At 38.2% G+C, this 26,829-nt stretch overlaps 2 protein-coding genes and 1 long non-coding RNA gene across 7 annotated transcripts in view; 2 read left to right on the top strand and 1 right to left on the bottom strand.

Annotated features, from left to right (window-relative positions):
• The first annotated feature begins 1,228 nt into the window (after positions 1 to 1,228).
• On the top strand, positions 1,229 to 12,859 carry LOC142067302 (bile acid receptor-like). 5 transcript variants are annotated; one of them, XM_075115810.1, is made up of 12 exons: positions 1,229 to 1,462; positions 2,779 to 2,866; positions 6,052 to 6,178; positions 7,379 to 7,744; positions 8,373 to 8,513; positions 9,142 to 9,281; positions 9,372 to 9,476; positions 9,569 to 9,668; positions 10,821 to 10,949; positions 11,474 to 11,590; positions 12,016 to 12,129; positions 12,412 to 12,859. In XM_075115810.1, the coding sequence occupies exons 3-12, from the start codon at positions 6,088 to 6,090 to the stop codon at positions 12,648 to 12,650; spliced, it is 1,542 nt and encodes a 513-aa protein (XP_074971911.1). In that variant the 5' UTR covers positions 1,229 to 1,462; positions 2,779 to 2,866; positions 6,052 to 6,087; the 3' UTR covers positions 12,651 to 12,859. The 5 variants fall into 5 exon arrangements, with proteins under 5 accessions (XP_074971911.1, XP_074971914.1, XP_074971913.1 ...); XM_075115813.1 differs by having other exon boundaries at positions 2,812 to 2,866; XM_075115812.1 differs by lacking the exon at positions 2,779 to 2,866.
• Positions 7,378 to 12,045, bottom strand: LOC142067311 (uncharacterized). Its single transcript, XR_012663983.1, has 2 exons — positions 11,618 to 12,045; positions 7,378 to 7,818 (listed from the first exon to the last, which is right to left on the bottom strand). It is a non-coding gene; the product is annotated as an uncharacterized LOC142067311 (long non-coding RNA).
• SYCP1 (synaptonemal complex protein 1) overlaps positions 12,845 to 26,829 on the top strand; it is a 30,919-nt gene continuing 16,934 nt past the window's right edge. The window contains exons 1-15 of the mRNA XM_075115823.1: positions 12,845 to 12,952; positions 13,994 to 14,078; positions 14,244 to 14,290; positions 15,603 to 15,767; positions 16,581 to 16,648; positions 16,833 to 16,906; positions 18,812 to 18,870; positions 20,017 to 20,086; positions 20,733 to 20,806; positions 21,729 to 21,837; positions 22,715 to 22,809; positions 22,943 to 23,127; positions 23,999 to 24,066; positions 25,257 to 25,318; positions 26,481 to 26,585. Of these exons, the coding sequence (XP_074971924.1) occupies positions 12,845 to 12,952; positions 13,994 to 14,078; positions 14,244 to 14,290; positions 15,603 to 15,767; positions 16,581 to 16,648; positions 16,833 to 16,906; positions 18,812 to 18,870; positions 20,017 to 20,086; positions 20,733 to 20,806; positions 21,729 to 21,837; positions 22,715 to 22,809; positions 22,943 to 23,127; positions 23,999 to 24,066; positions 25,257 to 25,318; positions 26,481 to 26,585 (1,374 nt within the window). The remainder of the gene's footprint in view (positions 12,953 to 13,993; positions 14,079 to 14,243; positions 14,291 to 15,602; positions 15,768 to 16,580; positions 16,649 to 16,832; positions 16,907 to 18,811; positions 18,871 to 20,016; positions 20,087 to 20,732; positions 20,807 to 21,728; positions 21,838 to 22,714; positions 22,810 to 22,942; positions 23,128 to 23,998; positions 24,067 to 25,256; positions 25,319 to 26,480; positions 26,586 to 26,829) is intronic.

Below are 26,829 nucleotides of genomic sequence, written 5' to 3' on the forward strand. Positions count from 1 at the left end.
CCACCGGTATATGTGAAGGAGATGCAGCTATGAAAAAAATCTTACATTCTAAGAATTCTAGGTTCTTCATTTTTACTACTGAAGTTTGACATCGTAGTAAGTTGCTGTATAAGGCTCCTTTTACCAGAAAGACAAATGCTGATCATAATGAAACTCTAAAAATCATTGTCTTTGTCTCTACTGGATAGTCTACACATTCCATCCCTCTGTCACCACACACTATCAATGCAGAGCATTTGAAAGCTCAAAAAACCCCTAAAGATGCTCACTTAACATCTGTGAGTCAATCTTTTTTGTTCTTGAAAGCCAGACTCAACCACTCCACCCCCAAAGACTAACAGGTTCCTAAACGGTGCCACACTACATGGAAGTAAGTAGCATGCTCTTCTCCAGAGCCTATGGAATACAAATATGACTTTCCTCTGAAGGATAACCTCAGTTTGCTGTGTGTTGTGCCACAGATCTGTGAAAAAATAGCCTTTAGGGACAATAAGTTAAGTGACTTTGCAGTAACATAACCAACAGGAAATTAGTTTTTCCCTTTGCCATCTAATTCCATGAAGAATTAGAACAGAACCATTTTTTCCCTGAGGTAAATTGAGAATTGCTCTTACACAGAAGAACAGTGACCTCCTTCTCGAGTTAATATGTTCTCAACCTGCTATGCATCATGTTAGGGAGCAAGTGTAATGACATGACAGCTAACAAGAAAATGCCCTATCTAAAAGATCACATCTTATATCTAGGAAATTATGAAAACCTCAAGTTGTAATGATTAATTTATTAGAAATCATTAATAATGCAAATACTTGGGGGTTTAAGAATTAAATTTTGCAAAATTAGTGGCAATAAAAGTTGCTAACAATAATTTTCTGCTATGGGGGCATGCATGTGCCTTGTCTGTGCTGCATCAACGCAGGTAGGTCAGAATTAGAGTAGGGAGAAAAAGGCAACTGTTTTGTGTTTGGAGATACTGGACTAATCAAGTGTTTCCAAATTAAATTATTATGTCATGTAGATATCTCCAAATAATACTACTGCAATATTTTCTCTGCCCAGGAAATTAACATTATCCATTAACACTCAGGCATGTCCATGTAAAGCAATCAAAATAGAAGAATTTTAAATTCTACAAAGAAACCAGAATATTTAGTAATTGGACAGGGAGAACTCTGGGAAATAGTGACGTGAGGGTCCCCATGGCCTCTGTCCCTAATGACCCAGTTATTATTTGATTTATGTGGACTGCAGCTGCCCTTGCTTCGACCCCAGAAAAGCCTGTGTGGGAAGTTTGTGTCTCAGAGCTGTAGCATTGCTCTGCGGAGTGTCTGGAGCCTAGCGTATGCACAGAAACTGATAAATAGGGAAAAGGCCCAGTTTGCTCCAGCTGGACTCAGAGCTGGGATCAGCGCTACAGCCCAGCAGACTCAACTCTGGAAGCAAGAAACTCTCTGGAACTGCCGTAAGTATTTCATTTACTTCTCTGAACGCTCTGGGATTATAAATTGTTGCTCTAGCTGTAAATCTATTTCCCATGTGAAAATATTTCAGGGATTGGGCTTTTTTATTCTTTTTCCTTTTTGTTTTACTTTCTTTTTAAACGGCTGACTAAATTAAAATAGAAACCATGCATTTTTAAATTTGGTATTCTACTGCCAAGAATTTGTCCGAACAGTACTTCATTTGACATACAGAGTGAAGTAAAACTACTTTAAAATTCAATTATTTGTTTGCCTTCCCCAAAGTACCTGGAAAACTGTAAGTTTCAAACAACTTCCAACCTCTTAGTTTACAACGTATATAAATCATACCTTTGAAGTAATTATTCAGGGGGTAACAACTCCAAAGGAAGATTTCAAGATAATTGCAGCACAGTCCATTAGTGAAATAAGCCAATTCCTATTACGGTTATTATATGACAAGGAAGGAACATATTTAACGAGGAGTGGGATCTCTTCAAACAGCAGCTTTGGGAGCTTCTTGGCACATTAGAACTGGGACAAACAGATAAAACCTTAATAATATATATAAGCTGCATATAGGATCAATCAAGAGATCCTACAACTTCCCCTGCAAAATCATTCTTTAATTACAGTAATCAGTGATTACCGAATTGCTCGAGTGAAACTGAATGTATCACCTGGCATTGTGCATAGTTGCCACCGATTGTGCTCAGTTAAATTTTTTTCAGTTTTTGGTTTAAAATTCACAAATTAAAAAATTAGGCTATGCTTTTCAGAAGCACAAAAAAGTACAGTGATTAACACTGAGGTTGAAATGTGCTATCTAGTTCCACTACATGATCATTAACATGCCACAAGGTATGTTAAATAAATGCTGAAGACCTTCAGCTTGAGTTCCTCAAATTCCCTGTAAACAAGAAATTTCCCTGTGACCCAACTGTCAAAATATTTACAATAGCAGTTAAAGTACTGTCAATACATACCTCTTAAAAAGCTCCCTGGAGCCTCTTTTACAAGAAATATGTTTTGCATCTTAACAAATTTAATAATGTAAGTTGATATTTCATACCAATACTTTATGCGATAGTATGTTATAGCAATAAAAATTATAAACCCAACATTTTCACATAAATAACAATAGATGTACAGTATGTATTCAGGTCTGAATGTGTACATTCTGTTAAGTGACTGGTTTGTGACTCTACTTTTATCAATTAACGGGTTTTTTTCTTTTTCTTTAATGGCTTCCGTCTTTGCTAAATTGAAGTGTTTCAGTTAGGATTAATAACTGAATGTTGCTGAATTTCTGTGTTAGATGGATAACCACTTGAATCAACATACATTCCAGTTTATATTGAACGACATTTGTTCAGAAGACTGACTACTGTCAAAACTAAGCCTGTGTAAGTGTAACATTTTCAAATGTGCTTAAGCAATCGAAGTCTAGGTCACATCTGCTTCTGGGAAAAAAAAATCTCCCGCTTGAGGAGGCTTTTAAAACTAAAAGCAACCAACCAACCAACACCCACCCCCCCCCCCCACCAAATGGTCAGGATTTCCCACATGAAAATACCCAGCAGAAGTAGCACCTCAGAAGTAACTGAGAAGAAGGAAAAGCAGGGAACAGCATGTGCTTTTATGCAGACGACATTTTTTTTCAGGTCAGTATGTCTGAGTAAGGACTAAAGACTTTAATCCTAACTGTTGCTGCTTGTGATTCTACGAAACAAGTTATTAAAAAACTCATCTTTTGTTTTCAGTTATTTCTACTTTTTAGGCTAAAGACCCTTATGAATCATCTCTGGGAATATACTTCCATTTTTTGCTTTGTTTCTTTGTTTTTAAAGCACACATACACAGAACATATGGCCATATTTTGAGTACACAGAAAAGAGAATAACGGGCACAAAATATTTTGGTTTGGGAATGGCATGACTATAACTGCCCCAAACACCCAAAGCTCTTACTCGAATCTTATTTCCACTTTGTCCAAGTTATGGTTTGAAAATTACAACTGGGCATGTATGCTACATTCTGCCAAGGACTGCACAGCTTCCAGAGCGTAGCTAGGCTTTGTGTGCACACAGAACTTACTTGCCTGCATGGCAAAGGGTTAATGAATGTATGTGTGGGCTGAAGAAGTGTCCTTTAGGTCATGGTTCACCCCCAGTGAGGTGTGAGAGATTAGGGATGGCTACTGAACTTTTGAGAGACCAGCACATAATGCATCACGAAATTTCAGTGACTCCTGAAGTTTGGAGGAAGCCTCTCTACCGCTGACTGACTCATATATAAAGGGTGAGGCAAAGGCTGTAACACAGGACTATGACAGTCAATCTTATAAATAACCAAAACTTTCCTGTCCTAGAAAATTAAGTTCCTTCCTTACATATTTTATTCTGTTCTTTATATTTTTTGTTTTAAAAGGCCCAGTGCTATTTTATATCAGAAGAACAAGCCTGTTAATGCAAAATCCTTAAGTGTCAGAAGATGAAACAGTTAACGTTCACACACAGGCACGACCATTAAGTCTCATGTCAAGACAGTATAGCATTCCTCAGATAACCACTGGATTTACTACTAATACTGTTATAGCATCTCTTAAATTAAGAGTTTCAATTTACAGTCTCATTCTAAGCTGGAAATCCTGTGGTTGCAACTGATAACTTTTATTAGCCATAAAATTCAGTAAGAACGGCTAAATCCTCAAGTCCATTCTCATACAATACCTAAATTGAGGAAACTTTGCCTAATGAAAGTCTGCTTCTAAGACTTAGAATGTTTAATCAACTGACCACCTTGCATTTGGCGATATGTACTTCATACTCCCAATATAATATTTTTATCAGACTGGATCAATGCAATTTTATTTTAGCTTCTATTCTTTTATTATTTTTATTTAAAGAAACTACCGGAATGCAGAAACACATTTCTTCAGCAAATACACATTTTTTTGGGAAAAACGTAGACTTTGCCCAGGCCAAATTGATCTCACTGATAAGGACCTCATGATTCAGTGAGTCATTTCTCTTTCAAACAAATATTTACTAGCAGAGATAACCAACAAAATCAGCATTCCAGCCTCACTGCATCTTTTCACCTTCTGCTGACAAGACAAAGAGAATGCGTTCATTTCCAAAGATATGTCCAGTTCGGGGGGAAGGGATGTGTGTCTTTCAAGACACCACTTCAGTTCAGATTCCCTGAAACCATATATTCATCTTCTCAGCTTTAGCCTGGTATAGGTATTGCACAAAACCCAACATATGTGCCTTTCAAGGGAGATTTTTAAACCCAACTTGCTGCAAGTTCTGCAAGTGGCATATACAGAGAAACCTGTTGCACATGTAGGATTTTGATTTTCAATACTTGCTTGGCTTTTTCATCTTTTCTCTTTCCCATCTGCTCAGGGAAAGTCTATGAATAGTTCATTGGCAAATTGTCTTATAAAGTCCTTACTCGGCATGCATCAGGTACGACATACTTTTAACCAGTGACACTCTCATACATTCCACACGTGCACAGGGACAAGGGGGCAAGGAAAACATTTCCTACTTACTTCTCTAACGGCTACCCCATTGTCACTCAATTGCTAAGCAATACCAGAGATTGTCTACACACATACGTAACCTCAAACTCAACTGATGCTAGTGCCCATATATTCTTTTTTTTCTAGAACTCTCTTAAGAATTTTTAGAGCACACTTTTTCAGAACCATCTCAATAAAGTGAAATTACTGAAAAATTAAGATAAGTTTTGAACTCAAAGCACAATAGCTATTCTGCATGAACTCTGTCACCGTGAGCTCTCAGTGCATTTTGGTATGGTGAACGTCAAAGCATCCAAGCAGGAGCCCAGGCTCCTTCAATAATTAAGGGACAGAGAAAAGCTCTCCAGAGGGCAATACATCCTTTTATTATTGATTTTGAGAGATTGATTTTTTTGGTTTTCACAGAATGCTTTGTACTCTTAAAGGAATGCAGGCTTTTAAATTTGGAACCTAGTGTAAATTAGACAGCGCTTAAGTGGGGCAAAGCTGACTTTACTGCATAAAAGAGCGTTTACATGGGGAAGAAGAGGTATTCTTTGCTGGCCTTTCCAGGCTATTTTCCTCTATTTACTTGCTTAAAATTTGCATAAAAAGTGAATGAAGCAAAATCACTAAAAGCCCATCTTTGCGCAGAAACAGAACATCTGCCACATCCACGTTAGTGCAAATGCCCTTACTCATTCTGAAAGCAAGTTTTTTCTATCCAGTAAAGCTCCTTTTAATCTCTTCCTGAACTAGAGAATTTACCAATGATTAGTCTGATTCCTCCGTGTGGTTTTGTGTAAAATTAGGAGCAAATCAGTTCTAAATATAACTTGGAAATTTAGGAATGGACTCTATCCTGAATCCGTACTATCAGAACAATCAAATGTTTTGCAACCTCATTGAAAGTACTATGTGACTTTGCACATACCTCTGATTTTCTTATGGTCTGCAAACTGTTTCATATTCTGGAGTTTTCTGGTTTTGGCTCTGAGGTTAAATCTACCCAGCGATTCTTTCTCACATGATGTTTCTCTTACTTTTCCATTTCTCTAGGTTGCCTTCTTAAAAGTCTATCACATCACAAAGTGAATGAAACAGTGCATTTGGGAGCAGAATATGGCAAATACATTTGTCACTGTACCTGATGGGTATTGTCTTCCTGAGCCCATACAGTATTATGGTAAGTAAAGCAAAATGTTTTTATTATGAAAAAGCAGTATAGTAAAACAAATACCTGTGGAAACTACCATTATTTTCTTCATTTTAGGTTATATTTACAAGCTCTTAGAAGCCACCCATTTGGCTATCAAGCCCATACTGAAAGTGTACTGAAACATACCAGCATGTGCTCGTACAGATTTTTGTATACAGTGTGATTATGCTGTCTGACCATTTTATATAAAGTTTACTGGTGCTGTCTCCCTTTGACTTGTATGAAGAAGATACAGGTTTTATTACAGTATTCCAGATACATTACAAATAGATAATGGTTATTCTATATCTTACAGAACTGTAATTGCAATAATTAATTTGATTCTGGAGGAGTAAATGCAGGACCCAAAGCCCATTAAAAAGAAAAAGATCTCCAAACTGCTTAAAAAAAAAACTTTCCAATTTGTTTTTACAGAGATTTGAACAATCCCAAAAGAAGAATGAAACATGATGCGTGTTGCACAAGCTTTCTTCAGTACAGCTGTGTACATTTAAGTGGGGGTGGATAATTTAAAACTCTACAGACAGAAAGGCAGGAAGAAGCTCTCTTCATAATTCTGTACATAAATTTTGCTAAAATGAAATTTCTTAATTATAAAGGATTGTATGTGGCAAAATACTAAATAAAACAAGACTCTGCTTTTTACCCTATTGAATTTCAACTTTAAGGCGCCAGTGACACTAATTTTTACCACTCTATAATTTCTGGACCATCTTTCTCAGACTGTTGTGTGACATTTTCAAAATTATGCCTGAAATATGTATCAATAACAAACATTTCATTCATTAACAAATTCACTTACTTATGGGAAAATATTCTTCTGTAATATGGACAACTAGTAAAAATGACCTTTAAGTATAAAAGCAGAAGGTAGCTTTATCACCAGTTGGCAAGTGATATTCACTTATGTACTAGCAAGAATCCAGCGGTACTCACATGACACTGCCCAAACTGTTACCAAGCCATCTTCACTACATCTAAGATTTACTTAAAAACATTACAGGTAGCACATTCAAAAAGAATGTGTCAGACTGCGCTTCTGAAAATGTGTTCCTGTAATGTTTATGATCAAACATTCAACCTATAAAACTTTTTAAAACTTTCAAGTAGCTGGTGTTGAGATACTCTTCAGGTTTTTATTTAATTTTCCATTTCTTCTGTATGTAGACGTTTTACCGGAGCACATGAACTATCAGCTGCAAGACACCGATTTTCAGACTGCGCCTTACTGCCAATACTCAACTGTTCAAATTCCTCCTCCAGTACTACAGTCACAACCTTCTCAGTCCCAATACAGCACATACAGCCTGGACTCTCAGTACAGTGATGGGCAGTGTATCATCAGCAGCTGTGAATTAAGCAAACCCCCCTTCATGGCTCCCCACATCGATGATGGTGGATACCAAGGACTGAAACGGCCCCGATTAAACCACTCTTCCTTGAGACTGAAGGGACAGGAGGAGCTGTGTGTTGTGTGTGGAGATAAGGCCTCAGGGTATCACTACAATGCACTTACCTGTGAAGGCTGTAAAGGTAAGAGGAGAACAGGCTCATCTGTATCTCACCCAGGACCCTGGCCCCACAGTGCTCAACATCGTGTTCCACATCTGTGATTTAAGCAGACAGACTTCATTATTTTTTAAGCTGTTGTTTCTACAGAGGATTTTATTTTAGCTAAGGAATCGTTTTTCTAACACACTTACTCCAGATTTGATTCACATTTTTATAACGTTTTTTGAAGAAATGCTTTCACAGTGTGTATTTAATACGAGCACCTCCTGCAACTCATTTTTGCATTGATTATTCACTAGTGTCTGTTTTAGCAGGTGCTGATCTTCTCATGACCAGTTATTATAGATTTACTTCAGTGTTATTTATTTTACCTATTATTAAAATTAAATAAAAACAAGAAATAATTACTTGCTACTTATATTTTAACTTGCTATTTGGGAACTGTCTTGATCAGGTAAGGAAAACAGTGATTAACATTAGTCAGAAAGAACACGACGTAACTATGTTGTTAAAAAGCAAATTTAAAATCAAGGTAATGTTTCCACTGTAAAAAAGAAACAAAAATCCCCAAATACACTTTAATTCTTTAAATCATTGTGAGATAAAGCTCCTTAGATTCCTTCAGTCATAACCTGATCCTTGTCTGTAGGCTTCTTTCGACGTAGCATAACCAAAAATGCAGTGTATCGATGCAAGAATGGTGGTCACTGTGAAATGGACATGTACATGCGAAGGAAGTGCCAGGAATGTCGGCTGAAGAAGTGTAAAGCTGTGGGAATGCTAGCAGAATGTAAGTGCTCTTCTTTCCATGCTGGCTACTTTACCTATCAACTCAGATAAAACCTTTTCTCAATTCAACCCCTTCTCCTCATTAAAGTAAATGGTATTGGTCTAAACTTTATTTAGCTGTAGGAAAATTTAACTTCAGAGTATGTAGCAGCTGTAGCATATTCATCTGCAGAAACCACCAGTGCTTGGGAAGTACCTCCTGAGGTTAAGAGGACTGCTGTTCAAAGACATTACAAGAAAAAAAAGGAAGTACTAACAAGAGACAGCTAAATATCCTGAACCTTGACAGGACAGCAGTAAGCATATCAGATGTGCTTTTGTGTTTGGAAAAGAAATAAAAATTGTAAAATTGCACAACAGTTTTTAATGAAAAAGTCTCACACTTGTATATCACAGAGCCACAAGCAAGATAATATAAGACGACTGCAAACACTCAGGCCTTTAGTGGAGACTGAACACTAAGTCGCCTAATGAATAACACATTGCCATATTCTCTAGGAAGCGTCGTTCCTTATAGGTGACAGCTCCTCTGATGCAAGACACGTGTTATCTACAATAATAAAAATGATTGCTTCAAATTGTAATTATTTGAAAATGTACATATTGATACACACTTCCACGCCTCACAGGTTTGCTGACTGAAGTACAGTGCAAGTCAAAGCGACTCAGGAAGAATTTCAAACAGAAGAGCAGTTTTCTTTGCAACATAAAACTGGAAGATGAGGGACTGAATAGTAAGCATGTATCATCTACAACAAGATCTGGAAAAGTGGGATATTTTTCTATTTGAAATACCTCTTTTTTGTAATTTATTTTTACCCCAAGTCACTGTCATTTGATTGGTTTACTTTTTTAACAGATCCATGAGAAGATGGAACTTACTCCAGGGGAACATCAGCTTCTTGACCACATTGTAGCAGCACACCAAAAATATACAATTCCCCTCGAGGAAGCAAAGAAGTTTGTACGTATACAGAACAATCACCCTGCATTGTTGTTATTATCCTAAGCACTGTATCTTGGTTACATCAGATGTGTAAACGCTCTTTCATGCAGCTACAAGAAACTGCAAGTCCTGAGGAAAGTTTTCTCCGCCTCTCTGAGACAGCAGTTGTCCATGTACAAGTGTTAGTGGATTTCACAAAAAGACTTCCAGGTAAGTTCCATCCTTTGGGAAAGGCTGCAGGATAGTGTGGCTTTTTTCTTTTCTTTTTCTTAAGAGGTAGAAATTACACTGATTGTATGAATCTGAAAAAAATACAGGTGTTTAAAAAACTCTAGTTTTACTGACTATTTTATCTTCCAACTCTAACAATCAGGGATCCCGTTTACTTGTCATGAGAACAAGTTAGAAGCATTCACTTCAAAAGCTTGCTATGATTAGATTTCTTTTCTGTTTCTGAAATAGAATAGAGACATTTTCTGGAAGTACATGGACTTTCAAATACCATCTTGGGTGAACTACTATTTTAACACATTCTCTGAAATCCACTTCGGTTTACAATTTATTACAGTCATAAAAGAAAAAAAACAGATGTTCCTTCAAAGGAAAAGGCAGCACAGAAGAGACTAACCAGGTGCTCCTATTCGTATTTTCCTTCAATAAAGAACAGGGCAATGTGCAATTAAATTCACTACATTTCAATGTAAAGTTGACACAATAACATTTGACAGGGAGAGTGGTAATTTTTTCATTACTCTTTAAGCTATAAAACTCATTGTCAAAACTCAATCAACATGCCTAAAGCAGATACGTGATCTAATTTAGCAGTTCTGTGGAACAGATCTGACAGAATGGACGAGCTGCTTGTTTTCTGATGTTACATATCCTGCTTTGATCAGGAATAAGAAAAGAATCAATACAGTTGCTTTCTCTTGAACTGTAAGTGCAGATAATGAGTTTGTCAAAAGATGATCACAATTTTTAAAAAGATCAGATATCAGTGAAAAAGGAGAATATCCAGTCACTAAGCAATGTAGCAAATTTATAAGATATTATGTCATGTGATATAAATCAGGTATTAAGAAGAAATTTTCAATAAACTCTTGCTTAGTCCCAACATTTTTACTTGTATCTTCCTGTGAATCATCTAACATTGGACACTGACAACTGCACTTTTTTTTTTTCCTGTAACTTGCAAACTAGCAAGAAAGAACCCAACAGTCTTTGGGTACGTGCATCTTTTAACTATGGCTCCTCCTTTCCAGTAAAGGCATTTATTAAAAAAATAATTTTATCAACTCATATTAGGGGCTTAAACACAGCCGCTGCCTTCCTTGATTCTTAACATGTATCTTTTTTCTGCAGGATTTGAAAGTTTAGCTAGTGAAGATCAGATTGCACTGCTAAAAGGGTCAACAGTTGAGGCAATGTTTTTGCGTTCAGCCCAAATATATAACCAAAGAATCAGTGAATGCCAACCATCAACAAGTGAAAGTAAGTTTGACTAACAAACTTTTCTATTAATACCAGTAGGAAGTTCTGCCATTTTGAAACAACTTCCATTCATTTTAATTAATTTAATCTCAACTAATTTCCTATTCAAGCATAGCAGTACTTAGAATAGTACCAGTAATGCTCACACATATACCTTCTGTAGGCTTTTTTTTTAAAGAGCAAAAAAGCATATAGGGAAAAAAAAAAAGTTGGATCTCTGTTTTTCTTCCCATTGGTTCCAAACAAAGACCAACATTTTTGAGCATTTGCACAAACTGTAGGGTGGATTGATAATATTAGCTATATCAGTGACATATATCGTGTCAAGTTTAACACAAGAGACTTTGACCAACAGTAATGCAACAAATGAACTCAGTGCTGGATGCCAAAAAGAACAATTTTTTCTACCCGCATGAGTCTGGGAAAAATTCACACATTTTCAGGTATTTATCTGCAAGGCAAATGCAGACAATATTTAAAGTCACATTAAGTTTGGCTGGGAACTGTCATCTCTCTTGTTCCAGCTCACGTAAGACTTTCGGATCATGGGACACGTCACATTCAAAACCTTGATAAAAACAACATTTATTCTATGGAAATATCTCACAACGAAGAGAGTCCAACTTCCACTACTACAACAGGTAACGGAGGTCTCTCAATCAAAATACCTGGCAATCTTCTGCATTGCCGGCCCTGTTCTTAATCACACTGAGCATCACTGCCGGCGCGGCCACCGCTCCTTCGCTTCTTCCTCTCCCCTCCCCCGAGCTGCTTCGTTGCACGCGCAGGCATTAATCACCTCCTCACGGGAGGAGGCGGCGCGTTGGTGTTTGCTGGCGCCCTGGGATAACGCCTTCAGCTACGTGTATCGAAAGCTCATTGGTACAGCTGCAACACAGCTTTCTTACTGCTTTAGAAATTAACACTTTTTTTCATTAAGTTCGCTACCTACTCAATGCAAGGGAAGAGCCCGGAGCCGTAAAAGATGGGGACAAAGGCGATTCGCAGGAGCAGCGCCCGTTTCTGCGCTGAAATAATATTCTGGTTATTTTATTTCCTTTTTAAGGTATAACCGAGGAGTTTATTACCGCACTGTTTTACTTCTACAGAAGCATGGGGGAACTGAAAGTGACCGAGACCGAATATGCCCTGCTTGTAGCAACTACCGTGTTCTTTTCAGGTAAACCGGAAGGCGACCGGCCGTCCCACGCGCTGCCCGCCCCCGCCCACCGAGCCCCCCCGCGGCGGCGGCGCGGTGTGGCCGTGCCCCTGTGGCCGTGGCCCCGCGGCCCCCTGCCCGTGCCCCCCGCGGCGGCGGCGCGGCGCGGCCGTGCCCCCACGCCCGCGGCCGTTGCCCCGCCGCCCCCTGCCGGAGCCCCCCGCGGCGGCGGCGCGGCGCGGCCGTGTCCCCACGCCCGTGGCCGTGTCCGCGCCCCCGCCCGCTAACCGCGCTCTCCCCCAGACCGCCCGCTCCTGAGGAATAAGCGGCACGTCGAAGAGCTGCAGGAGCCGCTCCTCGGCATCCTCTACAAGTACTCGAAGATCCACCACCCTGAGGACCCGCAGCATTTCGCCCGCCTCATCGGGCGCCTCACGGAACTGCGGACCCTGAACCACACGCACGCGGAGGTGCTGGTGACGTGGCGGACGAAGGACCCCAGGCTGACCTCCCTGCTCTGCGAGATCTGGGACCTGCACTAGGCCGCGGCGCTCCCACAAAGCCGCGCGCTCCCGACTGCCGCTGCTGCGGCCCGCGCGCGCCGCCTCCCCGCCCGCCTCCGTCGCGCGCCTTTGCTTCCCGCCTTTTTGTCCTTCCTCAGCAGCCGGCGAGCCAGGGGCGGCAGCGCGCCCGTCGTGAGGCGTTGGCTCAGAGACCTGCCCTTTCTTCCCGGGCCATGGAAAAAGAAAAACCGTTTAAACTGTTCGTGCCGCCGCGGCTGAGCGGCGGCCAGGTGTCCGCAGTCAAGCCCCAGGCGAGCACTCGGGCGACGGGGCTGTGTCAGGTAAACGGTGCTGCCGCCTGCCTGGCGTGGCGATGCTCTGGAGGCGGCGGCTGAGGAGCGGGCGGCGGGGCGCAGGGGCCCCTCCACAGGGCCGCCGTCCTCCCGGGTAGGCCCGTAGTCCCCCGGCCTCGTCCTGCGCCCCGCCCTGCGAGGCATCCGCACACGTGTGCGTGAAGGGGTCTGCGCCGGACTCGGGTTTCTGCAAACCGCTAAGAGCGGTGCCGGGCCGGGGGAACGCCTTAGGCTTTAATTTCGAAGACTTTTACGTTTTCCTGTCAAAACCAAATAGAATAATCTTCTCGAGCATCTGCGATGTGTTTTAGCTGTACACCACCGATGATAAACACGTTTGATGTGGGCAATTCAGAACAGTAAGCGGGAAGCACGCCGCTCGGGTACCATTACTGGCTTTGATTTCTTGGTCCGCCAGGTCAAGTGTGCAGTGAAAATGTTCTGTCACTACGCTCTGAGTTATGTGACTTCAACAAGATATTTTTGCGTGTTGAGGCTTCTTACAAAATATGCTTAGACTCAAATGTGGTATCCTGAGAGGAGATGAGTTACGCCATTTACAACACAAATATCAGTGACTTTTAAAACATCTTGTAAAATTAAGTTTTCATGCTAAAACGTAACCAGATGTGTTTCAGAAGTACTCTTGGGAATAAAGCAAAAACTAAGTATCAAATACTGGACTTGAAAAAAATAATTTCGGTTAATGAGTCCTTAACAATGCAACTATGTGTGGGCATGCAATAGCTGTTAAGTTCTTGTCATCAAAAGCTTCCGCTTTGGCCACAGTGTAGTTTATAAAGCAGAGTACAAAAGACCAACAGTTTGAAAAGCCACACTGAAGTAAGCAGCAGCAAGCAGGAGAGTTGCAGAGTTGCAAAGCCATTATCAATGCCTTGGGCTTTGAAAATTTTAGCTTGTTGATTTATTAATGGAAAATTCCGTTTTCACATTAGCTGTACTTTTTTCCTGGGTTTTATAATCCTTTACAAATCTACTGGTAAGAAGGTGATTTTAAAATTTGTGCAGGGTTTCAACAAATGCCCAGATGATGATTTTAATTTGCCGTTTGTAATGACGAGTACACCGAACCATGGTGAAATCACTGATTCAGGTAAGACTAAAATAAGTGTTTCCCTTGCACATTCCTTTAAATTTTTTTTATATTGTCAACATTTTCCATGAGTAGTTTAACAATTTCACAGCTGTAACACTGTTAAATACAGTTCCACTGTTATTTTTTTAGAAATACATTGATCAAAATCTCTTAATGTTTCAGATGCGATTTCACAGCAAGTAAAACTTTGCTCTGAGGTAGATGAAGAGGTCAGCTAAGTATAAACTCTGCATATTTAATTTCTTAGGGCCTCTTAATTTGTTCCCAAAACAGTGCCTAAAGCGCTATTCAGCAGATACTTCAGGGCTAAAGGAAGTAGTCAAAGGGGAATAATAATTTTCTGTCTCCTTTTTAAAGCTGAATCACTTAGAGGAGGTATCTATGATTCAGTGAACATGCCTGGAGATAAACTTTTAAATATTAAGGTGATTTCCAAGTTTTGGGGGTTTTTTTGTTTGTTTGTTTTGGGTTTTTTTGTTTGTTTTGTTTTTTTAAAGTGCCTGGGAAGTTTGGGAGTTTTAATCAGAATAAGATTTGGGTACTTAAATATCTTTGTGAAACTGTTTCTGACTACTCTGTTTAAAGGCAGAAGGGTTGAAATCAGTATTATTTGGAACATGAAAGCAGGTTATCCCAATTGCTTTGTCTGGCTTTATTTTATCCATAAAACAATGCATTTAGTGGAGTAGTTTCCTCAAACGTTTGATTCTTCTCATAGCGTCTTTACCAATGTTTTTGCAGTAGCTTCCTGTGCTTCCCAGATACAAAATGCTGTTTGCTGGAACAAAATGTAATGGATCTCTTGCAGTCCTCCTGATGATTTTCATATCCCTGAGGACTAAACTTCTTTTAGCCCTAGCAGCTATTCAAGTACAGTCAGGACTGTAATAATACCATGAAGCAGACAAAACAAGGATAGCGTTAGGTGACATCATACCTAAAACAAACCGCAGCGCTGCCCTGTCACCTACTGTACTACTCTTACCTGCCTAAACCACTGATCAAGCACTGCTTATACAGCGTTTTAAATGTGTCCTAAGAGCACAAGGTTGGTTGGTTTTTCTCCCTGCTTTGTGTACGAGTTAACTGCAAAAACATAGGTAGTGTTGGACAGGATCTCTGAAGCTGCTTTTACTTACCTCGGCAGTATCTGTCAGAATAAGAGGGGGGGAAGTTGTGCGAAGAATGAGTCTTGGCTCTACTGATAATTCTAGCAAAACTTTAATTGACTTGTAGTGTAGTTATCCATATCTTTAAGGTTATCTATTTAGTGATGTCATATATCTGAAGGCAGTGGGCTATTTTTCATGTGTTTGTGTCTCTTCCTTCTCCTGTAATGTCTGTTGATACCTACACAGTGGACACACAGAGATTTAAACTTTAGTTCCTGATCACATATAAGTTTGTGTCACCACCTATGGAAAGATTTGCTCTTGTGATATTTCTAAGAGACAAATATGTATCTAAAACATTAGTAATTAAATAGCATTTGAGATTAAATTGTCAAACCTGTTTTAATAGAATATAGAAACAATGAATGAATTGTATTCAAAACTTTACAAAGAGGCTGAGAAGATCAAGCATTGGAAACTGACTGTAGAATCAGAACTAACGCATAAAGAAAGAAAACTGCAAGAAAACAGAAAGATTATTGAAGCACAGCGTAAAGCCATTCAAGAATTGCAGGCCAGTATTGTACAATAGCCATTGAATAGTTAAAGTTAAGAGAAAGTTCTTTTTGATTTAGTATGAAAATATTATTCCTACAATTAAATAATAAAGAATGTTGCAGAGGTTGAAGACATTTTTAACTGTTAATGTGATGACTTCAAAGAAGCTATTTGGCTGGATACCAATGATCTATGGCTCTACTGTTATTAAAGGAAAAAGTAACTTTTTTCTTTTAAATGGTTTTCCTCTTTTTAACAATGTGCATTCCGTCTTTGTAGTATTGTGGGTATGCATAAACCTGTTCAAGACTGAATAAGCTTTCGTTCTTCTCGTATGTGTAAAGTATGCTCATGCATATTTCTGTATCCAACACATACAGGAAGTAGAGCACTCGGCTTTATCCCAGTTTCCTATCTTGCTGGTAGCAATGGACAGCTTTGTGGCTGAAATACATATTTTAAACAACTTATTGGTCCTTTTTTGTTGTTGTCATTTGCATTGGCTTTGGTAACCTGAGTCATCTTTGATTGATTGACTTTTGCCTTGAGAAAATGGTTCTTCTGAGAAGGGGTGCACACATGTAGTGTGTGAATGTATGCATGAATAACATCCCTGTAAGTTTCATTTGCTGGTAAATTACTGTTTATTATTATGTCTTTCATGCAAACTATAAGAAAAGATGGCTGAGCATGTAATATCAGATAAAACAGATTTCTGTCTTCTGATGCAGAAAATTACTTTTTCAAGTGAGATTTGAGAAGCGAAAGTATATTTCTAGTATATTTTTCAATAACAATGTGGTTTTGTATTTGTTCCCTATGAAATTAGTTTGAAAATGAAAAACTGAGTTTAAAACTGGAAGATGAGATATGCGAAAATAAAGATCTCTTAAAAGAGTAAGTTAAGTATATTTTTGTGAAAATAATTAAGGTTTGTGCTGAGAACTGTATTAGTATGGGAAGCTACATATAGCTGTTAAATTGTAAAGGTCATCAGGGTGTTTACATTGTTACTACTTAGGTACACAAAGTACCATGCATTCCTGTAAGAACATATTACAGTATTTTTTCCCTCTTTTAGAAACAGCGCTTCAAGGCATCTGTGTAATCTGCTCAAGGAAACCTGTACTCACTTCACAGAGAAGTCCACCAAATGTAAATGCTATTTAAATTTTGATTTCTGAAATAAATGTGTGCTTCTAGCTTTCTCTAAATTCACAAAGGAAAAAAAGCTATAATTCTGCTCTGAATACATTCTCTGGTTGAGATAAACTCTATGTGGCTCTGCATCAGAGTGAAATTACAAGTGAAGCAGTAGGTCTAATACCTTTATGTTTTTTAATGCGAAATCCAGGGGTTTTCTGAAGTCAGTATGGTTGTTTGCTAAAAGGTTACAAGCCTGGGAGCTATTTAGCTGTCTAAACACTGATACGGGTTTAAGGCAGTGTAAGCCACCCTGATTAGCTACTGGCAGCCCATCCAGAGGAGTGCAGAGGACTCCCGAAGTCTTGTCAGTCCATTGACCTTTTTCAGTCCCATCCAGATACCTTGAATGTATTGAGACATACAAGGTGGCACCTCATAACTGTGTCTAGGCAGTAGAATCTATTCTAGTTACCTCTCCCAGCTCACTTCAACATTAAATTTCCAGAGTTGGTGTTATCCTGTTTGGAGCAGTTACAGATTAGTGGGGGGGGAAAAGGTCCAAAGCCCAAGACACGACGAGTAACTAGCATTCTTCTCACTAAATTGACTAAGCCAAGACAGCTGGAGAACTTAACAGAGTTTAAATTCTTGAGGTTTTAAAATATGTTCTTGACTTGGGATTTTATTCCATATGAAGTTCAGTATTTTTATCATCGTCTTTAAAATTTTACTAACTTGATCCCATATAATTAAAAAGTGTCTGTTTCTTTTTAGCCTTGCTTCTACAAACACCTGTGTATAGATGTATTGTACTTCCTTGATAGCTATATTTCTTACTGTTCTCTTCTGTAATTGTTTTCTAAAAATGAAAAAAGAACAAGATGGAGATGGAGTATTTACAATTATGTAAGGACAGTTCTGTGGTCTTGGGTGGGATGGGATGAAATTCAGTGCTAAACCTTATATTACAGTTTTCAAAACACATTTTTGATACATTACTATTCAACAATGTTAATACAGTCAAAAGCCAGCATCGTGGCTTGTATCAGCAATAGCGTGGCCAGCAGGAGCCGGGCAGGGATGGGGCCCCTGTGCTCGGCACTGGTGAGGCTGCATCTCGAATCCTGGGCTCAGGGTTGGGCCCCTCGGGACAAGAAGGCCCTTGAAGTGCTGGAGCGTGTCCAGAGAAGGGCAGTGGGGCTGGGGCAGGGTCTGGAGCACAAGTGTGCTGGGGGGCAGCTGAGGGGGCTGGGGGGGTTTAGCCTGGAGAAGAGGGGGCTGAGGGGAGCCCTTCTCGCTCTCTGCAGCTGCCTGAGAGGGGCTGGAGTGAGGGGGGGGTTGGTCTCTGCTCCCAGGTTACTAGTGACAGGACGAGAGGAAACGGCCCCAGGCTGCATCAGGGGAGGTTTAGATTGGAGATTAGGGAAAATATCTTTACTAAAAGAGTGGTCAGGCATTGGAAGAGGCTGCCCAGAGAGGTGGGGGAGTCACCATCCCTGGGGGTGTTCAAAAAAATGTGTAGACATTGCACTTGGGGACATGGTTTCGGAGGGATGGGGGTGTTGGTCTGATGGTTGGACTTGATGATCCTGGAGGTCTTTTACAACCTTAATGATTCTATGATTCTATCAAAATTAATAAACATAGTTTTATAAATTGATCCAGAATTACCGTATTCACAGAAAAAGCGAGATTGGGAAGGAAGTTCGAAAGCTGAGTTTGCTTGATGTTTCAGTGGAATATACATTTTTTCCAGATTATATAACTTTTAGCACCATTTCATAATGATTTTTTTAATAAGAAAAGAGACTATAATTCCTTTTTTAATTCATTCTGCTCTTTAAGCATAATGGCTTTGACAGCTGGCATTCTTTTTCAAAAGGAAAACTTTATGGTACGTTCTTACTTTGATAGATGAACGTGAAAGAGAAGAAACAAGACAACTGTACGTGGAACTTAATAACAATGTTGAAGTAAGTGATGTAGCTTGTTAAAAGGCTCACATATGATCCAAGTTATATGGATACATTGAGATACCCAAATTACGTGCATATGTTGAGATACTATTTGTACAAAGAACGTTCCCTGGTAAAGTAATTAGAACTGTCATGTGTCATGCAGGAAGTCAGGTTTTTGATCCCTTTTCAATAATTATTTTTGTACTATATAGGGCACATTCATTGGATAAAATACAACGTTTGGGGTGTAGATCCATATGATCTCTGTGGTATATGACCTGCTTGGTTTTAGGTGACTGCCGTAAGTTCTGGGAACTTTTTGTACTCTGTTTCACCTGTCTGGCGATTTCACAGAATGGCTGAGGTTGGAAGCATCCTCTAGAGAACATCTGGAGGATTTCCCCTGCTAAAAGCAGGCTCAACTAGAACAGGTTGCATAGGGCTGTGATCAGGCAGGTTTTGGGGTCAGGTATATTAGGGTTATTCTATTAGATTATTTCATGTGAAGTGCAATGTAAAATAAAGATGAACAAAGAAAATGTCAGTTTTGAGCGTGACACAACAAAATTCATTATGGAAACTGGTGATTTTGTGTGGAATAAGAAGTACAAGGTGTGAATATCCTTGACTTAAAGAGAGTTCTTACCTTTTTAATTTGTAGAAGTGCAGTCTGGCCAAATAAATTAATTAATCATATTTTTATTATTAATTATTCCAGTGCAGAAGTTAAGACCCTAGTATATTTATAATGGAGAAATATGAGGCATCGTTGCTTGGGAGTGAAGAACTTGATATTTAGTAGAGTCAGAAAGTACCTGCTATAGAGGTTAAATATTAACTATAGGTTGTTGTAGCAACTAAGAAAAGCACAACAACTCCTCTGTTGTGTTAGGGATCTCCAAACGTAGACCAGTAAAAATATTTCATCCTTGAAATTGTTTACATCTTGAGTACAGAAATGCTTAAACTTCCAACTTTGAATAATTATAACATTCTTTTAACTCAAAATATGTTTATGCTCTGAATTTTGTTTTTAACAAAATTTCTTCTACAAATATGAATGAGCTTGTAGTACTGTTTGTTTACAATCCATAAACATGATTCTTCATTACTGAAAGTACTGAGTTTTACATGAACATAAGTATCGAATTTTGTTTTTAGAGAATGACAATGGCATTTGAAGAGCTTCGTGTGCAAGCAGAGAACACTAGACTGGAAATGTGTTTCAAATGTGAGAATTCTGTGCAGTGTGATTATGCTGCAGGCTTAACAGTTTTGTACTTCACAGGTTTTATTGCATGCAGTTTCAGGCCAGAAAGATACGAAGTGCCAGAATGGTGAACTGTTAACTCTGTGACAGTTGGGACCCTCTTTTATTCATGCTGCCTGCTATTAAATGTCTGGGCCCTTTTATTGTTTTTCCACTGGGTCAGATTTGGAACTTTATTTTTCAAATAGTTTCTGGAAGTCTAAGTTTTGTCTGTGACGTACAGTCTAGAGATCACTACTTATTTTATGTAGTTGGTTTATTTAAATTATAATGCACTAGTGTATAGCTACAGAAATTTTAATTAAATATTTATTTATTTACGCTACTACTACTATGCACCTGTTTCATTTTTTACATGTGCATTTCTGGTAGTTTCTTATAATGAACTATTAACTAATAAATGAAATAATGGACTCCTGTGAAAAGGTGGTGCAAAAGTTAATTTGTCTGATTAGAAAATAATTTCAAACATTACCTCAATAATTACTCTTTAGGAAACAAATTGTACAGCTGTACAATTATAAGCAATTTTAAACTGGAAATTTTATTTAACTTAAAGTATATTTTAATTAGTATGTTAACTATGGATATTTCTATATCTCAAAAGTAAAAGAAGAAGCAGAAAAAGTGGACAAGTTTGAAAAAGAATGCAAGCTGGAAGTCAGTATGAAGGAAGAGCAGGTTTGCTCAGTTTTACAATCTAATATGTACAGCTTTATTTTTGAAAGAAATCTTGTAGTTTCTTTAATATTTGAGCTCTCTTGCTTTTGTGAGTTGCTGATATATTGAACGAAAATAATTACTTTAAAAGTGCTTGGTTGTTTGTAAAATATTTGGATTTTGGAAGGATGGAAATTAATATTGCAAATGACCTTTTGATGGTATGTTCCTTCTGTCTTATTTATTTGGAATAAAATGTGAATTAGGCTGCTGTATCATACCAAGGGACCATCTTACTGAGAGGATTTAAAAGCACCATGTAAACACTGATTACTCTTTCTGTTCTCTATACATACAGTTGCCTTTCATCACCCCTCATAGTTAAGAAAGGTATAGATCATATGTGGTGAGAAGAAAGGATTATAATGCATATCAGACCCTTTCTGGTAAAAGAGTTTAGGAATCTGAGATTAGAGTAGGTTTTTTGTAGTGGTGATGAGGTAGCCATGATGGAAGGCTGATTAAGTTGAAGAAATTGTGGTAAGAGTTTTCAGTTCGTAAGCAGGAGCCTGAGAAGCAGAGCATCCGTCTAAATCTGGGAGGGTCGAGAGCTGTTGGTTTGTCTGAGGATGGACATGACATTGCAAAGGGGCAAGGAGCATTTCTGGGCAAAATAATAGCTGGAGCCACATTTAAGTCAGATTCTGTGAACTTCAGTGATGTTCCAGTATCTTTAGTCTGTTGGAATTCATGTTTTGGTTTTGAACGGAAGAGATTTTTTTATCCAGAGTAATAGGACTTGATCAGTATTTGGCTAAGACCGACCACCTTATTTAACTTTAATGATAGAGTATGTATGCTAATTGTGCACCGTGCACAAATGACAATGAAAATCTGTCCTTTTTTTCTAGACTTCATTGTGATATTATTTTAATTTTGTTAGATTTCAGTTCTTACCATACAGAGTGATGAAAAAGATGCTATAATAAGAGACATCAAGACTCAGCTGCAGGAATCCAAAAATAAGATTGCTGACTTAGTAGAAGCAAAAAGTAAGAGTTCTCTCTGCTCTGTTAAAATGTAGTTATAGAAGTGTAGGAAACAGGATCATGATAATTTTACCCTGTTACTCAGCAGCAGCAGTTTTGAGGCCTTGCAGGCCATATCGTTTGGAACAGAAGCTGCTGATGTGGAGTCAGGACTGGTAGGGTAATCTGCATATGTATAAAATCTAGGCCCTTATTTGATAACAAAGGTTTTCTCTTTAGGCTTAGGCTACACCCTGGTTTTGTATTGACATAACGATTTCATTGCGAGCGATTTTTCTTTTACTCTTCAATAAACTCTAGTGTGAACATGTTATACTACTGTAAAGGTGCCATATACCGTGTCATTCCCGGGATTGGAAGTATAACTATTTTCGAAGGGTTCTTTTTTAAGGCTGAGTCAAGCAGTGAGAGCTTTTGAAGATTGCAAGGGAAAAAATACATTGCTTGGGTTTTGCAAACTTAACAGGTGCCACTGAGGAAGCTTACTTTTCAGAAGTTGATTTTCAGTATTTTTAAGCCATATATATTATGAAATATTTACTATATATGATGCAAGCACCTTTGTTCTTTAGAACTGAGGCAATTTTCAGCCTCCCCTTCCCTAGGGAGTGGGGAGGAAGATCTTAGTATTGTTTTTATGCCAGACACATATAAGTGGCTGCATTTTGTTAAATTTTATGACTGTATGTAGTTTTAAATTTTGGTTACTGCTACTTAATAAGTTGAATAATCATCTTGGATGCTTTTTCCTTAACAATGACATGAATACATTAAGTAACTTGATTAAATTGTAGGAATCTATTTATCTGAAAAATAGAAATGCAAGCATTTTTTAGTAAATATCCTATTTGTCTTAAATGTAAGCATGTATCTTGCTTAGGACATGAAAGAGAAATGCTAAAGGAATCCAAGATAAATCAAGAAAACTTGAGGGCAGAACTGGAAGAGGCCAAAGTTTCATTGCAAAAAACAGAGGTACAGCTTGCTTATAATTTTCCAGTACAAGTAGATTAGACAAGCATTTGCGTAAATGATTACTGATACTTTAGATATGAAACAATTGTATCTGTTGCAAAACATGTTTAGAAATTATATGGTATTTTTGTAGGTTACTCAAAAGAACTTAGAAATCGAACTGCAGACTGCAGTGAAGGCATTAATTCAGGTCACTGGAGAAAAAGAAGCACAGGTGGAAGAATGTAAAAAAACTAAAGCTTTGCATGTGTCCCTGAGAGAGGAGTTTGAGGCTTCTATTTCCAATTTTAAAAGCTTGCTGCAAAAAGAGCAAAATAGGTAAATTAAACAGTTAGGTTCAAAGAATGATATTGCAGGTAAAATACTAGATTACCAAGCTGCTATGAATAAAACCTAAACTTCATATGTGATCTGGTGTAATTACGTTTTTTTGTAATGACTATTAACTTATTTTTTAAGTCCTTCACCTGTCTGGTTATTTGAACTATTAGCACTTGAAGACAGTTATGCTGTTTGATTTTGTGTGGATACGGCTCTTAACTAAGAGAGCAGTGATCTCATTTAGTACGTGACCATTCTTTATTAATGAAATATTTAGTGAGGAAGATATTCTTCAGTATGTGATAATAGTACTGTTTAATGCTGATGCCTATTATTAATGTACTTCAGGTTTTCTGTAGTTTTAAAAATTATGTATTTATCAAAGAACCTGATAGCAACTAAAATCAACCTTTCTAAAAATGGGAACAGAGCAATAAAGATGTGTTTCAATACATTATCACAGCTGAGATTTTCAATAAATGTTGATTTTGGGTTTGTGGCATTAAGGTGTCTTCTAAGTAGCTGCAGTTTATGACAAATCCAAGAACAAAGGATATGAGGCTGAAATTCATTTTTGGACACGCTAGTCTAAATGCAGATAATTTAATGTAATTTTTTTCAGTTGTGCTGGTTGATATTGGTCTATAAGAAAGCAAATTTTTGCCCCTTTTCCCCCCGACTGTCATAATTCTATTTTTAAGCAATACAGGTTTATGCATATATAGTTGTTTACTTTTGTCTGCTATTCTGAAGTTGTAAAAGTGGAGTTTGATACATGTTGCAGGCAGACTTTGCCTTATTGTCCTTTAAGTTTCAAGTGCAGTGCTTTGTACTATATTTTTTTTTTCTTTAATTACCATTTTCTTAGATTGGAGAAATCTGAAGATGAGTTAAAGCTACTTACCTTGGAGCTCAGAAACAAGTCTGCTGAGCTAGGTAAGATCTGTAGAGAGAAAGAAAATCAGCTAGGTAGTAATAAAAATGGTTTTCTGCTGTTTTCTGAAAATAGACTGTCCCTGTTGCTTGGAAAAATGGTTTTGCAGTACCCTGTACCTGTCAGGAACACTTAAATTATCTTTACTCCTCTGACTCCCTTTTCCTTGGTAGTCATTGTAGCTGGCAACAGTCAAACAGCAGTGCTGTGCAGACCTCCAATAGTAAGACCATACGTGCATGGATTCTCCTTGAAGTCATTTTGGTTTCCAAGCACTCTTCCAGTTAAGAATGGTAGCACTGCAGACCTGTCTGAGAGGTAGCGTTAGACTGCTGATCAGTAGATTCCAGGAATGACTCTGTAGCTTGTAGCAGAGACAAAACACTTGCACTAAGCTTTCCTGCAGACCACTTTCCCCATAGTGGATGTAGAATCGCAGTGACAGTGGTTAGCCTTAAATACTGCTTTGATGTCCTGTGATTTCTAGATAAGGACTTCCTAGCCCCCAGAGTAAGAGATCTATCTTTAGCGGTGTTTTCCCAGTGTGCGGCATATGTCTAGTCCTGGTATGATAGATAAGAAATACAGCTTGATGTCCTTGTATGTACTGAGGGCATCTAAAGGTAAGTGTTCAAAAGCTAACTGCTATTGCTTGTCCAGAGCAAGGTGAGATGTGACTGCTGTGAGAATTACAGAGCAAAAATTAGTTTGGTATCCAGTACTTGCCAAAAATACTGGTAATGTGAATGTGCACATAGGAAAGATTTTGAAGTTACTAATAAGTGGTTTCCTTTTTCAGCATATCCATGTGTATATCTTCAGGAGTCCAGATTTTTTTTCTGGAAAAATGCAGATGCATCAATACTTGGAGATTATTCCTCTGTAAACATTCTTACAGTCTACGGTTTATTTGAAGCCATGATTGTGGAAAACATAATAGGCGCTGAATTTTATTTAAGACAAATGATTAGTTTCTCTTCAGTTATATATTTGCTAATGTCTTTCTGAATAATTTTTTCAACTCTACATTTAGATTAAGTTATAATTTAGGTTATAGTTTAGCTTTACAATTTCTAACTTAATCCAGCAAGTTTTGAAAATTGGGTACTGCAAAGGGATAAATGCTTTATACTGCCTGCTAAATGTGTAAAATTGTTTCTGTTCAATTAATTTTACATTACATGTGCTGTAGAAGAGATGACTAAACTAAAATGTGACAAAGAAATGCAAATTGAAGAGCTGTCAGAAACACTGGTAAATGTTCGTTTTATTAGTCTCATGGCATTTACTTTTCATATGAAGTCTCTCTTGCTTTTTAAGTATCTTAAATGCCTTATATAAACATTGTCTAATCTGCCTTAATGTTGCAACTAAACTTTCTTAGCTGTCTTTTAGACAATTTCAGTGTTTTCTTTGAAAGACTTGAGTCTTTCCATGGTTTTTCTTCTTTTGTTCTGCTTTGATTTTGTTTTCCTTGTCAACCTTTCTGGTCTTTTCCTTCTTCATTCACACCTATTCAAATGCTGCTCCCTCTGGTCATAAAGATTTCCCATTTTTAGTCATGCCTAGTACTCACTCTTTCCTCATTCTGGACAGTCTGAAAAACACTTTTTTTTTCTTTTTTTCTTTTTTTTTTTTTTGTGATGAACTTTAGCTCAAACCTTGGGAGCACCACACATATGACATTTAAGGCTAAGGGATCAACTAATTTCTGACAGTAAAGATAATTCCTCAAGTGGCTAGCTTTCTTCATAATAATCTTCTAAAACTTAAGCATTGTAAAGGCTTGCCTCATTTTGCAGTTTAAAGGATAACTAAGCTTCTGACACCACCCAGAAAAGGCAGTGGAATTTTGAAAAGGTTATGTGTGACAAAATGAGGAAACTAATAAGCAATTTCATAGGTTTCATAGGTTTATTACTTCACAAATCTGTTGTGATTATTTTGCTGTTTGTGGGGTGTTAGTTTTGGTGAGGTGTCCTCCATACAGCAGCATTTAGTATTGAGAAAGCATTGCATAGTGTGCTGATGCATGCCCCTTTTCAGAGAAAACATGTAAGAGCCTGTGGAAAGGTCTTTTGGGTTACAACACCCTGTTCCGTGTGTTCCCATTATACTGGCTGTTCTTTCCTTATTGATAGGGAAGTTTCCTGAGGTAATTAGCTCTGGTCTCTGTGAACCCTATTGAACTGTGACATGGGCCCATTTTCCATTACAGAGTCTAAGCTATACAAAGTACACTTTTAATTCAGGATTATTTTGGTAACGATCTTGTATTTACAAGTCTAACAAGAAACTGCATCAGCTAAAGTAAGACAGTGTGAAACCGGGATTGCATTTTACCACGTATGTTTGTTCCTTTATATATTGTCCATTGGATTTCCTAAATTTGAGTTTCATTAATGTTCTTAAACAGGGAAAAGTTGAAGGTCTTCTAGTGAAGAAGAAAGATCTTGAGGCTACTGTAGAAAATTTGCAGGAGAGAGAAAAAGAAACGAAAAATGTTCTCCAAATCAGAGAGGTCTGAATAAAGGGTGATACATGTTTTTATGAATAGTTAAGTTACATTTTATCACTTGATTATAAGAACGTAAGAGCTATCACATAGCCAGACCAGTGCTCCACCCGATGCACTGCTCTGCTCGTGACAATGACAGCAGAAGGTTCTGTGTAGGAGAGGAGCCTGACTTACCTATGGTCCATTCCCCTTACATTAGCTGTATCAAGGGTGTTTGAGGACACATCCCTGTCAGTCACCTTTGCTA

The sequence above is a fragment of the Phalacrocorax aristotelis genome, chromosome 21 (genome assembly GCF_949628215.1).
Source record: "Phalacrocorax aristotelis chromosome 21, bGulAri2.1, whole genome shotgun sequence".
Lineage (NCBI taxonomy): Eukaryota > Metazoa > Chordata > Aves > Suliformes > Phalacrocoracidae > Phalacrocorax > Phalacrocorax aristotelis.

Excerpts from the sequence above, each read along its gene's own strand:
- LOC142067302 (XM_075115810.1), top strand. The coding sequence starts at position 6,088 with ATGAAACAGTGCATTTGGGAGCAGAATATGGCAAATACATTTGTCACT. Across the intron at positions 9,477-9,568 it reads TCGAGGAAGCAAAGAAGTTT|CTACAAGAAACTGCAAGTCC; the intron begins GTACGTATACAG and ends TCTTTCATGCAG. Across the intron at positions 11,591-12,015 it reads AACTTCCACTACTACAACAG|GTATAACCGAGGAGTTTATT; the intron begins GTAACGGAGGTC and ends TTCCTTTTTAAG.